General features: G+C 40.8%; 1 protein-coding gene across 3 annotated transcripts in view; it reads right to left on the bottom strand.

Annotated features, from left to right (window-relative positions):
* Positions 1-380: 380 nt before the first annotated feature.
* The window catches only part of RNF130 (ring finger protein 130), a 118,450-nt gene continuing 104,418 nt past the window's right edge, over positions 381-14,412 (bottom strand). The window contains exons 6-9 of one of the 3 annotated variants that reach the window (XM_047777865.1): positions 13,610-13,706; positions 11,827-12,031; positions 8,251-8,344; positions 381-568 (exon numbers count right to left, since the gene is read on the bottom strand). In XM_047777865.1, coding sequence (XP_047633821.1) covers positions 553-568; positions 8,251-8,344; positions 11,827-12,031; positions 13,610-13,706 — 412 coding nt within the window. In that variant the 3' untranslated portion in view covers positions 381-552. Of the gene's footprint in view, positions 569-7,018; positions 7,094-8,250; positions 8,345-11,826; positions 12,032-13,609; positions 13,707-14,412 lie in introns of those variants that run through there. The other 2 variants (XM_047777864.1, XM_047777867.1) reach the window with 2 other exon arrangements.

Genomic DNA, 14,412 nt, shown 5'->3' with positions numbered 1-14,412 from the left:
TGCAAAGCACTCTACTAGGTACCCGGGATACAGTGGCAAGTGACACTGGTAAATGTCAGTGTCGGCTGGAGGAGGCAGATAAACCACAAACAAAGGAACAAGACATTATTTGAGAGTGAATGGCAACCTCGAAAAAAATAAAGTGGAGAAACTCAATTCAGGGCCCCAGGTGGCATCACCACACAGGAGGGCTCACTTGGGTCTTATCTGGCATAGCAGGAGTCAACATGAAAATACCAATAGAAACGGCGTCACTGTTCCTCCCCTGGGGAGTATGAGCACGCTCTGTCTCTGACACATACACAAATGAAATTTGGGTATGTGACCTCCAAATCAGCCTGCCAAACGCAAGTGGGTGAATAATACTCAACGACATAATCTTTTAATTTTATTATTTATTTATTTTAATACAAAGCTTTGGCATTAGCAATTTTATGAAAAAATAAAATGTACTAAAAATAAATGCTTGTGTGGCATGATTGGTAAATGATGCACAAAAATAGGTTCTTTTTTCCTTCAAGGCAATCAGTCAGAAAGCAGTTTTTTCCTTCTTCAAAACCATTCTACCCTATGGAATAAAAGGAAAAAAAGAGAGGTCAAGAATTAGTTGGAGGGTGGTTGTCAATGTTTCAAAATAACAGAGAGAGTAATAGTAATCCTAACTGAAGGGTGGCCTGGGGCTGTCCTCAAGTATTTCCCAGCCCAATTTGGTAAAGCCAGTAAGCACTGAGCATGTTCCTAAAATCAACAGCTTCAGATCTGAGGCCAAGTGGCTCAGTCACTTAAAAGTGTGTTTGTACTTCCAAAAAGAATGCAGGGAAAAGTACAGGCTAACAGCATTTTGTCTAAAAATGCAGGGACAGTTATCATACAATGTGTAACTTTTCCTTGTTTGAACACATGTTCTAAATGCTAAGTGTCCTGAAATCTGTAGCTGCTGTCTTTACAATATGCTTCCCCTTTATATCTCAAACTGTCATTATTTATTTTAAAATAAGACTGAAGAGTACAGATACCCAGGGATGTAAGGCTTTCTTACAGGAACTCCCCAGACCGTGCGTGTGGGTGTGCGTGTGCCCTCAATCAGGTGCCTGAAGGTACGAGAAATCTTTTACAGTTTCCTCAGGCTAATGCTGCTCCTCTGGCGCTGTGGGACCGCCCTAGCTTGTGTAGTCTGGTTCATTTCCATGGCTCTCATAGCATACCTATCTTCAGTTCTGCTCTCTTTTCTCTCTGCTGAGTTTGAGATCAAAACTTCAAACCCCCTAATCTCTGGTCATCATACAACTCTCCAGCATCTCCCGTTCACCCCCCTTGCCTCCCAGCACCTCCTGTTTTATTTCCTCCCCATCACCCTGACTTTCTCCATCAGCTCTGTATTTTCACCTAACCTTCCTTCTTGGCTCCAGTCTCTACCATGCCAAAGCAACTTCTCAGTCAGCAGGAATTTTCTTTTTGCTGAAAAAAGCCTTAGATATCACCTGCTGTTTACAAAAAAAAAAGGAAAAAAAAAAGCCAAATTCTGTAGTCTGCCTACCGCCAGTACCACCTACAGTAGACAAACCACAATCATAATTCCCTGAATATGCTCTGCTTTTTTCTCACCTTGTGACTGGTTTCACTCCCTCCGGGAAGCCTTTCTCAACCTCCCCAGGGCAAAAGCAGCAGTCCCCTGTGTCTGTGTGGTTCTGAGAGGCTATGCCCATGTCACACTGTGCTGGGTCTGCAGGCACTCCCTGGACTCCCGCCATTCCAACCACCACTGCACTGCAGGGCACTGAGCAGTACAGCCCTCCCCCCAGGGCTCCTGCAGGGCAAGGTAGTGCCTTGTGAGCACTGGGGAGAGGGGCCTAAGGAATGAAAGGTGGGGTATAAAGGCCATTCACAGCAACTTCTCTACATTTTATTTTTTACTGTAGTTCATATATATATATATATATATATATATATATATATATATTTTTTTTTTTTTTGGCCACACTTGTGGCATGTGGAAGTTCCTGGGCCAGGGATCGGCTGTAACCAGAGCCACAGAAGTGAAAATGCCAGACCCCTAACCTACTGAGCCATCAGGGAGCTCCTACTGTAATTTCATATTTAAGATAACACATTGCTTTTATAAATATTCCTCAGAAAGACTGGATCTTAGGTATAAGGGCTTTTAATGGGCAAATCAAGATTTTAAAGCTTTTTTTGGCTGCTTTTTTTTTTTTTTGGTCTTTTTAGGGCTGCAGTTGCAGCATAAGGAGGTTCCCAGGCTAGGGGTCCAATTGGGGCTGCGGCTGCCAGCCTACGCCACAGCCACATCAACGCCAGACCCTCAACCCTCTGAGCGAGGCCAGGGATCGAACCCGCAACCTCAGGGTTCCTAGTCAGATTGTTTCTGCTGTGCCATGACAGAAACTCCTTGGCTGCCTTTCTAAGAAATTATAAACAACTATGCAGCCAAACATTAAAGGCACTTCTGAAAAATAAAAGATGGACCACTCTGAAAGACAGGGCAGAAGTCTAATCAAAGGTTCTGCTGCTTTAATCTTTTTTGTCATAAGGTTTTTAGGAAACCAAAATTATCTTCTCAACTGCATTATTGGGAGCCCTTAAATGGCTCTCTGGCATAGTCAGAGACAAGCACTGTAAAGGAAAGATTTGGAGCCAGAAATACTGGGCTTTAATCCCATGCCCTTCTTTCTATGGCATTTCTTGGGGGTCATTCAGCCCCTCTGGTCCTCAGGTTACCCTTTTGTGAATGTATCTCAGGATCAGAGTGGCTAAAAGGAGAACTAAATACTAAAATAAGTGGATTCATTATCAAACTGGGAGCAAATCTTTGCTGGCACTGCTACAAAAAAGGCTGCCTCAGGCAAATAAACGATCAAAGATGGGTGCTGGTGTGAGCAAAATGTATTAGGTTAAGAACTAAAAATTCAGAATTCTTTAGATCCAGTGTTTCTCAAACTGCAGACTGGAACCTAACAATGGTTCATAAAATCAATGTAGAATCTCATGACCGACATTCATAACAACAACAATAAAAAGCACACAGAACAGATCAGAGTATACGGCATGTAGAAGGAAAATGTCTGTGAAACTCATTTCAGTTAAACATGTCACAATGTAAAATGTATTTCTTATTATAAGAAATTGTTAAAAACAAGATTTTTTTTTCAATTCTATAGTTGTCAGTTTGCTTATTTGTTTACTGTATTTAACAAATATTTATTGAGAGCCTAGCATATATCATTGAGGTGACAGTGGAAAGCAAAAGAGACTTAAACGAGGTCTTTTTTTTTTTTCCTTTTTCGGCCATACCCATGGCACATGGAAGTTCCCATGCCAGGGACTGAATCTGAGCTGCAGCTGCGACATACACCATAGCTATGGCCAGAAAAAAAAAAATTGCTTTGACACTGAAGGTTCTAAAAGAGGCAGCCAGTAGATACCCCAACCCTTCTCCTTGGGCTCTGATCTCTCCTAGGAAGGGACCATTTGGGACAGTCAATTCAAGAGGAACTCTGAGAATTGGAAGGAGTCTTAGACTTCCACCTGACTCAGATCTGCCTCCGAACAGCTCCAGCCTCGTAGCTTCTGTTGGAATAGGCAGGTCCTGGCAAGCTCATTAGCTTTCAAGATTGCCCATGCTATGGATGGACTATTCTGACCGGCAGAAAGTTCTTTCTTCAGTTAAGAGGAAATCTACCTCCTTGTAGATGTCTCCAGAGCTCCAGAACTACACAAGCAAGCAAACAAGCACCCTCTGCCAGCACTGGTTAGTCACCAGGGGACTATTACGATTAAATAGGGTAATGCTGGTAGTAACAGAGCCCAACACAGGAATAAGTTCTTGGTGGGCATGCAGTCAACGGCTGTTCTCCTCTTGGGGCATTCTCCAAATACCTGGGAACATTTCTCACGTCACTTCAGTGTCCTCTTTTCTAAGGTAAGCATCCCCAAGATATCAAATGATTAAGTTTTCAGACCCTCTGATACTGAGATGTCCATGTTCCCCTTAAAGAGTGTCAGCAAAACAATTCAGAAATACTGAGTAGAGACCAAAAAAGAAACACCAATCCCTTTGACCTGGTCTATAAATTTTACCACTACACCTCAGAGGAGGACAGCGCAAGAGGAACAAAGGTGTGGAAAACTGAAGCCCAACCACCTGCCATGAGCTAGAGCTTCTTGGTCTTTGGTTATGCTACAGGATTTCACACTTGTTCCAGTTACTTCATTAAGTTAACCGCATCAGATTCATTTCCTCCTGCTGAGACTGTTCTGAATCTTGACTCCCTGGGCTATACTCCTCTGCAAATCTCAGAACATGGTTTCTATGCATCAGAATCCAGGAACCTAGCTGAACCTCCCAGTCAACTCCAAATCTCTCCTACATCATCCACATATCTGACAACATGTTCCTTAAAAAAAAAACCACAACAATGACAATATTTGCTTTTCTTATGCTGAGGGAAAAATATATTTATATAAATATAACCAGGTAAATGTTGGGATTTAACAAGTTTTAGTTGTATAATGAAGCAGAACAGAGAGTCTCAACTGAAGTTCAGTAACCTTCCTTACTTAGGTTAAGAAACAAATGCATGGGAAACTAATATATATAAATATATTTACCTTGCATATATTTCTTTTTTGACTACTACCCTGATTATTTTGCAAAGTCTCAAAAGTCACTAGATTTGTTTGCAGTATTAAAAAAAGTTAAAGCACAATTAGTCATGGTTGAGTACTAAATAAATAGCATTTCATTGCAATACAAGGGGAGTGACCCCAGATAGGTGGACTTTTGATTGACTTCTGAGTTAAGCCGACAGCATCACGCCCTGGGTGAACACGCAGTGTGGTAAGGGAGGTGGGAGTGCTTTCACCCCTAGTGGAGCAGCAACCTATGAACCCATGGAGGCCTGGACCTGCCCAAGTTCCTGCCTTTATTCCTGGCCCGCACTGCTTTATCTTGCTCACAGGGCTTCACCAGTGACTAGACTGGGCCAAGGTCTTACACACCACAATACACAAGTTCAGTGCAACACTGTCAAAAAAGTAAACTATAACATAACGTAGAATGAAAAAAAAATAGGTAGAATGCATAAGGTGGAATTTACTACTAATTTCCAGACAATTCATTAATATGTGAAAGACAGAATCTATTTATATAGAAGACTATCTTACAAATGGATGAGGTTACCTAGAACACTGAAATAGAACAATTAAATTGAAAAGGCAATCTCATTTGACTGCAATTTTTTGATAAAGGTAAAAAGGAAAATAAGAAAGATTTCAAAAAATTCATTAATGAAGAATAATTATAAATTTGCTAAAATAAACCTTTCTCTGGAATTAAAATCACATAGGAATTTTCCTTCAATATTTTTGGGAAAGAGACATTGAATAAGAGTGGATATTATCCTTCCTTTGTCTCCTACAATTAAAAATAGCCTTTAAAAAATTAAGTCATTGTTTACAAAAAAAAAAAAACACATAAAAACACAATAGGAGAGAAAAACATCACCCAAAATTGTACTAAATTAGGACAATCACCATTGATATTTTGGTGACCAACCTTTCATGCATCCATATGTTAATACACATACAAACACACATACTCTCTCTCAACTTCTCTCTCTGAATGGGATCATGGAAGTTGTCCTTCAGAGTGGTTTTGACTGAAGGCACAGAAATAATATTGACTTTTATGCACCTGCCGCATATGGAGGTTCCTGGGCTAGGGGTCTAATAGGAGCTACAGCTGCCAGCCTACGCCAGAGCCACAGCAATGAGGGATCCCAGCCGTGTCTGCGACCTACACCACAGCTCACAGCGATGCCGGATCCTTAACCCACTGAGGGAGGCCAGGGATCGAACCCACAACCTCATGGTTCCTAGTTGGATTTGTTTCCACTGTACCACAATGGGAACTCCAGAAATAATATTCAAATGAACAACTGCAGTATCAACCCTCTACAAAGGCTAATGGGAGAAAGGATGGACTAAGACATGAATCTAAGATCTATGACTTGGATTCTGAGTCATGCAGTCATTTATACATGGACCTGTATAATAGGTAACATGTTTATTGAGCATTCTCTAAAATACATGAACCGAGTACCTGGCAGATTCCAAGAGGCATCGAGGTGACTATTCAATCACTTAATTTTCTAAAAGTACCCAGTGTGCAGCTACTTTGTGTGATTGGTTTTCACTCATTTGTGAAATTTTTAAGAAGTGGGCTTACATTATCATCTAGTCTGATGGGTCAGTATGGGAGTAAGCAAAAGAGCTGACTGCAGATGAAATAAATATTTCCCTTCAAATTGAGGTTTGAACCATAGGCAATCATGAGAACTTATGATTCTGTATTCTAATTCATAGAAAAAAACAAAATTTATTTGCCAAATGATAAAGACAGATGGCCATCTTTTTTTTTTTTTCCTTTTCCTTTTTAGGGCTGCACTGGCAGCATAGAGAAATTCCCTGGCTAGGATCTGAATCGGAGCCACAGCTGCAGGCGTACACCACAGCCACAACAACGTGGGACCCGAGCTGTGTCTGTGACCTACACCACAGCTCACGGCAACGCTGGATCCTTAACCCACTGAGCAAGGCCAGGGATCAAACCCGAGTCCTCATAGATACTAGCTGGGTTCGTTTCTGCTGAGCCATAACGGAAACTCCAGATGGCCATCTTATTCATAGAATTTTGAAAGAATCTTAGAGGAATTGTTTTGGCTAACATTTATTGAGCACTTATTATGTACGAGGCACTGTGCTAAGCACTTTGTATGCTAATTCTCATAACGATCCTATGATGTACTATCATGATTTCTGTTTTATGGATGACTAAAATGAGCTTCAGATAAATATAACTGCCCAGGTCTCACAAGCAAACTATGGAGATACTGTACGGAGAGTCAAATCTAGGTATGCCTGTTTTCTGGATCAGAACAATTAACATAAGTTGAAGTAAAATTGCATGAGGTGGGCCCAACAGAAGCAGCTAGCTGTTCACCTGTTGGATGAAGCCGAGAGTGCTCATCTGAAGGTTGAAGAATGCCTTGACAGTGGACCATGACATCTGCCCAATCTGTAATGTCAAGGATGCCAAAGAGTACTTCTTATAAGTATCTACCCAACAGATCAGGTTAGAGGTAATAAAATCACGTTGCTGGAAGTGGAGGTTACTTGCCCACTGTTTCCACAGTCAGACTAGGAACATTCAGTTAAAACAATTACATGAGCTTAGTGGTTGTTATTGATCAATTAAAATGCCAGGACGCAACCGAACATAGCATAGGAATCCCACCAATTCAGGTTCAAATTTGGGTAGTGTCCCAGGGATGCTTTCATCTTGAATTAGTTTTCATGAGTACTACTTAAAAGAAAGGACTGAATAATATCCTACAGCAAACACCCAAAATTTAAAGCAAAAACAAACAAAAACAAAAAATTGTTTTTTGTATTTTACCCCCATGGAAAGCTACTCTTGGAGAATCGCTGGATCAAAATGGACCTCAACAGTCATCTAGTCCATTTTCCATCCTCTGAATAACCTTTTACCTATAGCAGCCCTGACAAATAACACCTTGCTTCCACCTGCATCCCTAGTCCTGGGCTCTCCCTACCCCTGCAGCAAACCGTCTCACTGGTAAGTAGCCTTGCTGAAGATACTCCTCTCTTTTGACCAAGGTGAAATTCTGCCCTCCTATAATCTACCCTTTGGTCCTCTTTCTGTCCTATGGAGATGTAGTCTATGCTTTTTTTTTTTTTTTCCCTTGACAGTCTTTCTAACATTTGGAAACAAAAAGTCTTCCTGATTGCTTCTTTATTGCAGGTTAAACATTCATGTTTCTTTGACCATAGGCCAGGGTGCTAGTACTCCACCAAAAGCTAAGTATGTAGGACTCTAGGTTAAGCCTGCCTATCAATGATCAGGACATGGGAATTCTCCACATCCTATGACTGTACTGGTTCCCTTGGCATTTGTTCCACTGTTGATTTACTCTAAGCTTATGGCTAATGAAAGCCCCGAAATCTTTTCTCAAATAAGCAGCTGCTGCTGAACAAGGTGAACTCCCAATCAGTGTTACTGTTCATGAAATAAACTGTTTTGCTAGGTATGATTCCACCAGGATCAGTACGAAATTGGTGGGAGCCAATTCTTATGATCTTTATGAATATTATTCTACATATTTTCTTGGGATCATCGGGCACATGCAATCCAAAAAACAATTTGTTACTTACTCATTAGCATTCAAGCTAGCTGTGGCTCTGATGATCATGTAGCAGAGTGTGAGAGCACTGAGGAGGCCAAAACTGGCAATAATAAACCATTCTTCTGTTGACAAAGGAAAGGGAGGAAATCACTCTGGGGAGAAGGCTTAAGTCAAATCGATGTCAACATTTCCCTCAAATGCAACGAAGCAGATGTCAACGGAGGTGTAAGCCAAGACTGGCCCAAGGAAGTGAAGCAGGAGGAGGTTTGCCAGAGAGCTACTAAGTGGAGAAAGTTAGTGGAAGTAGTGGTGAAAGCTGCAAGGGAGAAACGAAAGCATGGCCCAAACATTTCTTCGGATTAAGATCCTGAGATTTGTGAGAAGTGTGGCCACCAAAAAGTGTGCAGCAAAAAGATGTATATAAAGTTGCACATGAACGTAGATCTTTAAAAACTTAATTTTAAAAGACAGTAAAGTGGGATAGCCATACTATAACCTTTCCTTCTTCATTTTGTCACTTCTGCATGGTTGTGTCACTTGTTCTTAAAGAAAGGCTTAGAAATATGGAGCAGTGGTTCCCAAAGATTGAGTGGGTTAACTCCAAGCAGTCCACAGGCTGGCCTGCAATGGCATTCACGTCTATATCCTTTTCTCTTTTGAGTGGGTTTACTTGCAGTCTTTATTTAAAAAGGACATCTTATTGGTATCTCCTGCCAAGAAGAGGACTACCCTTAACACTCCCACTGCTGGGAAGCAGCACAGGCTGTCCTGGCTTTGTTAAGCAGAAGTAGGAAGGGTAGGTTATTCACAAGGTACTTGGCCCATCAAAGAGCTGAAAACCTCTGGTACACGGAACTAAAAGGGTTTTTATCTAGTCTCTAGATCCAGGAAATCAGTTAATATTTTCCCTTAACTTTTCAAAGTCTGTATTATCAAGGTAATGTCCCCAAAACAGTATTTACTGAGAACCTCAAAAATAACCTGAGAACCAATATGACTTCCTAAAAAGTCTTAACTATAGAATATTTCCTGACATATACATGAACAAGGGCTGGTTTAACAAAAGTGTTACACAGCAAAACTCCCTATACACCTGCAATAATGCAGAAAGAACAAATTTATACTTGGAATGCCAAACGTTTATATGTGAAAGCTGTGTATAACAATGCCTGTTTCTCAATATTATTTCCATGAATCCTGTATCTATGCAAAACTGTGTGTGCCTAGGAATTTTTCTAGAAAAAGATGATTACATTTTCATTGAATTTTAAAGGTGGTGATCTTCAAAAGGTTAAGAAGAACTGTTCTTCAGGATTCCTGGAGGCTGAGTTGTTCTATGAGTATTTCTCTGTCACCTTGGGTTTGCATTATTAAAAGGCACAGCAAACTCTTTCTTTTTTTTCCCCATCTTTCTAGGGCCACACCCATAGCATATACAAGTTCCCAGGCTAGGGGTGGAATTGGAGCTGTAGCTGCTGGCCTACACCACAGCGACAGCAACAGGGGATCCGAGACACGTCTGGGACCTACACCACAGCAACGCCAGATCCTTAACCCACTAAGCGAGGCCAGAGATTGAACCCATGTCCTCATGGATACTAGTAGGGTTCGTTACCACTGAGCCGCAATGGGAACTCCCTCTTTTTTAGATAACAGTGAAGTCAGTGCTTCTTGGAATACAAATTCCTCAATATAGTGAATTTATAAGGTTTTTTATTTATGTCAAAATGAACATTCAGGAACCCATGCAAAATCCACCGTTTTTGTCCACATATATTTAAGTTAGAAAAAAATGTATCCTGACATTTAAAAAAATTAAGGGCTGGCTGGCCCTCAGTATCAAGAAGCTTAACATACCATTCTTTATTTTTTTCATATTCGACTTTTATACTAGATAAGCAGACTTTCAGAACTTCAGTTATGTCTGTTTCTCATTTTGCATATAGCATCCATACATGCATGGCATTTCAGTTACAAAAATTCACAACGAAAAAGAAGTAAACACCATTATAATAATACTCAATGGGCCCAGGGGTATTTTAGGCAGCAATCCACTGCAGCCGGGGTCTCAGTCACCTCTGTCCTCCTCAGTGTGTGTTTAGCACAGTGCCTTGCACACAGCGGATGCTGGTTGAATGCACTGTAGTTAACATGGCACTACAGAGCTTTGAGGTTAAAGGAGAGGTTGCTTTGGTCTAATTTAACACACGAATTTCATTTATTAACATGTACAAATTCTGCTAAAGATGAGTGATTTGATACATAAAGAAATATTTTTGATCATCAAAACATAAGATTTTGAAAGGACATTTCTATATAAAATAGAAAGGGATTAGTATTTAATGTAGTAGTAGGTGCTCAATAAATGCTGATCAATGAAGGGCCTACCGAAAACTCATTAACAAACAGACAACTTTTGTCTCCTTTATTAGCACTAGATCAGATTTTTAAAATCTAGCCCATAAAACCTAAATGTCAAAGCAGGAAAACATTAAATGCTGTTAAAACAAACCACTGGGGAATGGTAAGAAATGAATCAAACTACATGGAAGAATAACTTTACTTATTTTATAACGGAACGAGATCTCCTTGAGTTTAGACACATGAGAGAATAAAACCTGGGAAATCATTCTCTGACAATAAATTTCGGTTGGTTAAAAACATGTATACTTCAAATGAATAGACCACACAAGTCTTACTATGTAAAGGGAAACTCTTTTGTATCAGCTTTATCCATTTTACTGACTCCTAGAGTTTTGAGAAGTCCCATTAGGGTTAGGGCTCAAAGCTAGAGGCAAGCAACAGCATAAACTGGAAAAGGCAGCACCAGAGTGGTGATGAGGAAGATGGGGTGAAAGGCTGTTAGATGAAAATAACACATAAAGAATGGGTTGAAAACAACTGGCTTGTTACGGGGTAAATGTCCACAAGGCCACTCGCACGCCTGCCAACCCACTCATACTTAGGCAAGGCCATCAAGACACTCCAGCATTTTTTTCTTCTCGTCAATAATTCAACAATCATGACATTCATAACTAGCCCAGAGCGTTTTTTAAAGGTAGATTACCTTTTGGTTTTTCTCATACCTCTTGTACGATTATACAAAGAAATAAATGCCAAGACACCAAATTTCATGAAAGTATAAAATAAAGTGAGCAGCAACTGGCCATCTCAACTGTCTCTCAAGTTGTGAATTTTTAGGTTGAAATTCTGCATTAGCTTTTCACTATGCTGCTGGCAGTCTAGGAACTTGAGACCACTGGTGCTCACAGTCACAACACACCAAGATACTGCTGACGCCCTACCTCACAGCCCCGTCAGCAATGCAATCATTTCTAAACAGGTTTACTAACACAGCTACCACAACAAACCTCTGCTGTGCTCCTCATCAAATGGCAGCTATTCCTATTAATTACACACACACATACACAAGCTTCTTACTATAAAGAAAGTTCCATTACTCCAAATATCTGTTTTAACAGAAGCACCCATTACTTTCTCAGTTGCAGACTAAGTCGCTGGCCCCAGTGATTGCCTTAACTCTACCACATGCTGAACACCAGCAGCAAATCTGTCCTGTGCCCTGGGCACAGGGCCCACTTACTTGTTACTGCAATGTTGATCTCTCCCGTTCTAGGAGTGAGCTCCCCATCCTGAGGAAGAGGTGAGATCCCCGAAGTTCGAAGTGGCTCCAGGCCAAGGGAGTTGTCACTGGTGAGGTCACCTAGGGCTGATCTTCGGTTAACTGCTTGGGTTCTGGTGAGCCTTTCCATATCAAATGCTACGTTATCTGTACATGGCAAATTTGGCTGCAAAATATTTCCAGATTAAAAGTGCTTGTAAGATTAATAAACCCTTTTAGAAAATTCTGTTTGACATCCTGCTGCAAAGACCTGAAGTTTTTTCCATGTGATTTCCTTTCATTTCTCTTCCTATCTACACTGTCCACTCTCATCCAAGAGTTTTTCTTTAAAAGAAACGGATGGTTTCTTTCCGAGGATGGTACAAAGGAAGATCAAAATCCACTGCAGAGCTGAGAAAATTGGATACTTCATCTTTCTAAAGAAATGACAACTATTTATGGACATGGCTCTCAGGCAGAGGGGTTAATTACCATTATAATAAAGCTGACAAACAGTACAGTGAACAACTCTGGCTTGTTGTTAATGCTGGTAACAAAAAGTACCCCTTTCATCCTATTAACTCCTCTCTGTAATGCCCTGTCTGGTTGTCAGTTTTAAAATACCTTCTACCTTTAAACATAAGTACAGTATACAACTAAGAGCAGATCAACACTGAAAAGCCTTTTCAACTCTAGGAAAACTATCTGTTTCAAAACTGAAGCTCCTAATCCTGAAGGAGAGGTACAGAGCTGCTGTGGGCCAAAGCCCTAGCAACTCAAAAGCAGCTATGAAAGGCCAGGGACACTGTGAGACAGTATAAAGGATGGCCCTTATCCTAGGAAGGAATCTTCTAGTCCAAAGTGTCAGTGGTGCAGGGGTGGAGAAACCCTGTGTTAAACTGACATGATCTCTGGAGATGCAGGATAGATGCCGGACTGGATTGCACCTACGTTGTCACCTGATGACATATTTCAAATAGGACCATTTAGATCTGCAAAGCTAACATGAAGAATTCATCTGCTGGGTCAAAATTAAGTTTTTGCTTTATTTTGAATAATGAATAAGATTATTCATTCACTCTTTTTTGAGACCAGAAAGTATTTCATTTTCCTCTAAAAAGCAATCATCCTGGATATATATACTTCCCTTAAGGGAGGAACTGAAGGAAGTCTCCAAGGTCCTCAGTTGGTCAGCACTGACTTGCCTGGCCAGGGCTGAAAGGCTCTGTACAGCCAGCACCTGACCAAAGCCCCTGCCAGGCTGTCTTGGGTCTGCCCAGGGCTGGCACCACTCATCTTGACTGTCTGGAATTACCAATGCCCAGGGGAGCAAAACCAGATTCAAGAAGAAGGAATGTAAGTGACGACATAGTTTTATATCATGCTGAACACAGAAAAAATTACTTTGGGCCAGAGTTAGAAGTATATACTCTATTCTGTAAAAGGGAAAATAAAAAAAAAAAAAAGGAAATTAGAATGGAGGAAATCACTTCCTTCTCTCTACCTCAGTTCTTCATCACACACCTGCTACCCAATAGGAGCATGCTTTAAAGTGGACTCTTCTCCACCTGCTCTTCTGGGAGGTCTCCGAGGTGGGCTGGATTTTAAGTGATGTGAGGAAAAAAAAGGCATTGTTGGACTAATAAGGCTATATGCAAAGAAAGCCAATGTTTTCTTGTGAGACTTTTAACCATCCACCTGTGCTATGTTATGTTGTGCTTAGAGATGATACTACACAAAAGTATTAACAAAATAGGAAACATACCACAATTCCCAGGGCCTTCAAGATATTAAGTTTGCACATAGGACAGGTACAATGTTCACTAAGCCAGGGATCAACACAGGATTTGTGGAAAACATGCCTATAAAAAAAGGAGAATTATAATCACAAATTATATAATGAAAAACTCTTAGGCCAAGATGCAAAGAAATGGAATTTTTAGTTAGTTAGTTTCTCCCCCTTGAGGACATGTTTGCAGGTGCCAAGAGACAAATATTGGGGATGTATTAAAATAGAGCTGGCAGAAAACCTCTTGAACTCAATTTTACATGTTGATAGCACCTTATAATGAGAACTAATAACCAAAATGCCTGTTCAGTTTTTTTATCCCACCATTTTTCAAAGATTTGAAGAAATTAGGACATTTATTAAGAATGAAGATAATGGGACTTCCCGTCGTGGTGCAGCGGAAATGAATCTGACTAGGAACCACGAGGTTTCGGGTTCGATCTCTGGCCTTGCTCAGTGGGTTAAGGATCTGGTGTTGCCGTGAGCTGTGGTACAGGTTGCAGACAGGGCTCGGATTCCACGTTGCTGTGGCTGTGGTGTAGGCCAGTGGCTACAGCTGGGATTCAACCCCTAGCCTGGGAACCTCCATATGCTGCAGGTGTGGCCCTAGAAAATCCAAAAAAAAAAAAAAAGAAGACTTGTAAACAACCCATGTTAAATGTTTGTAAAGTTACATGGTGGTTGGGACTATTTTTAGGGATGAACTATGCTTAAGACTCAGGTAACATTTAGCAGTTTTCGGCTAGAGGGAGAGGAGGATGGGTGATTTTCTCTTATCC

This window comes from Phacochoerus africanus, chromosome 4 (assembly GCF_016906955.1).
Source record: "Phacochoerus africanus isolate WHEZ1 chromosome 4, ROS_Pafr_v1, whole genome shotgun sequence".
Lineage (NCBI taxonomy): Eukaryota > Metazoa > Chordata > Mammalia > Artiodactyla > Suidae > Phacochoerus > Phacochoerus africanus.
Note: the sequence above shows the minus strand (reverse complement) of the source record. Positions and strands in the feature narration are given on the sequence as shown.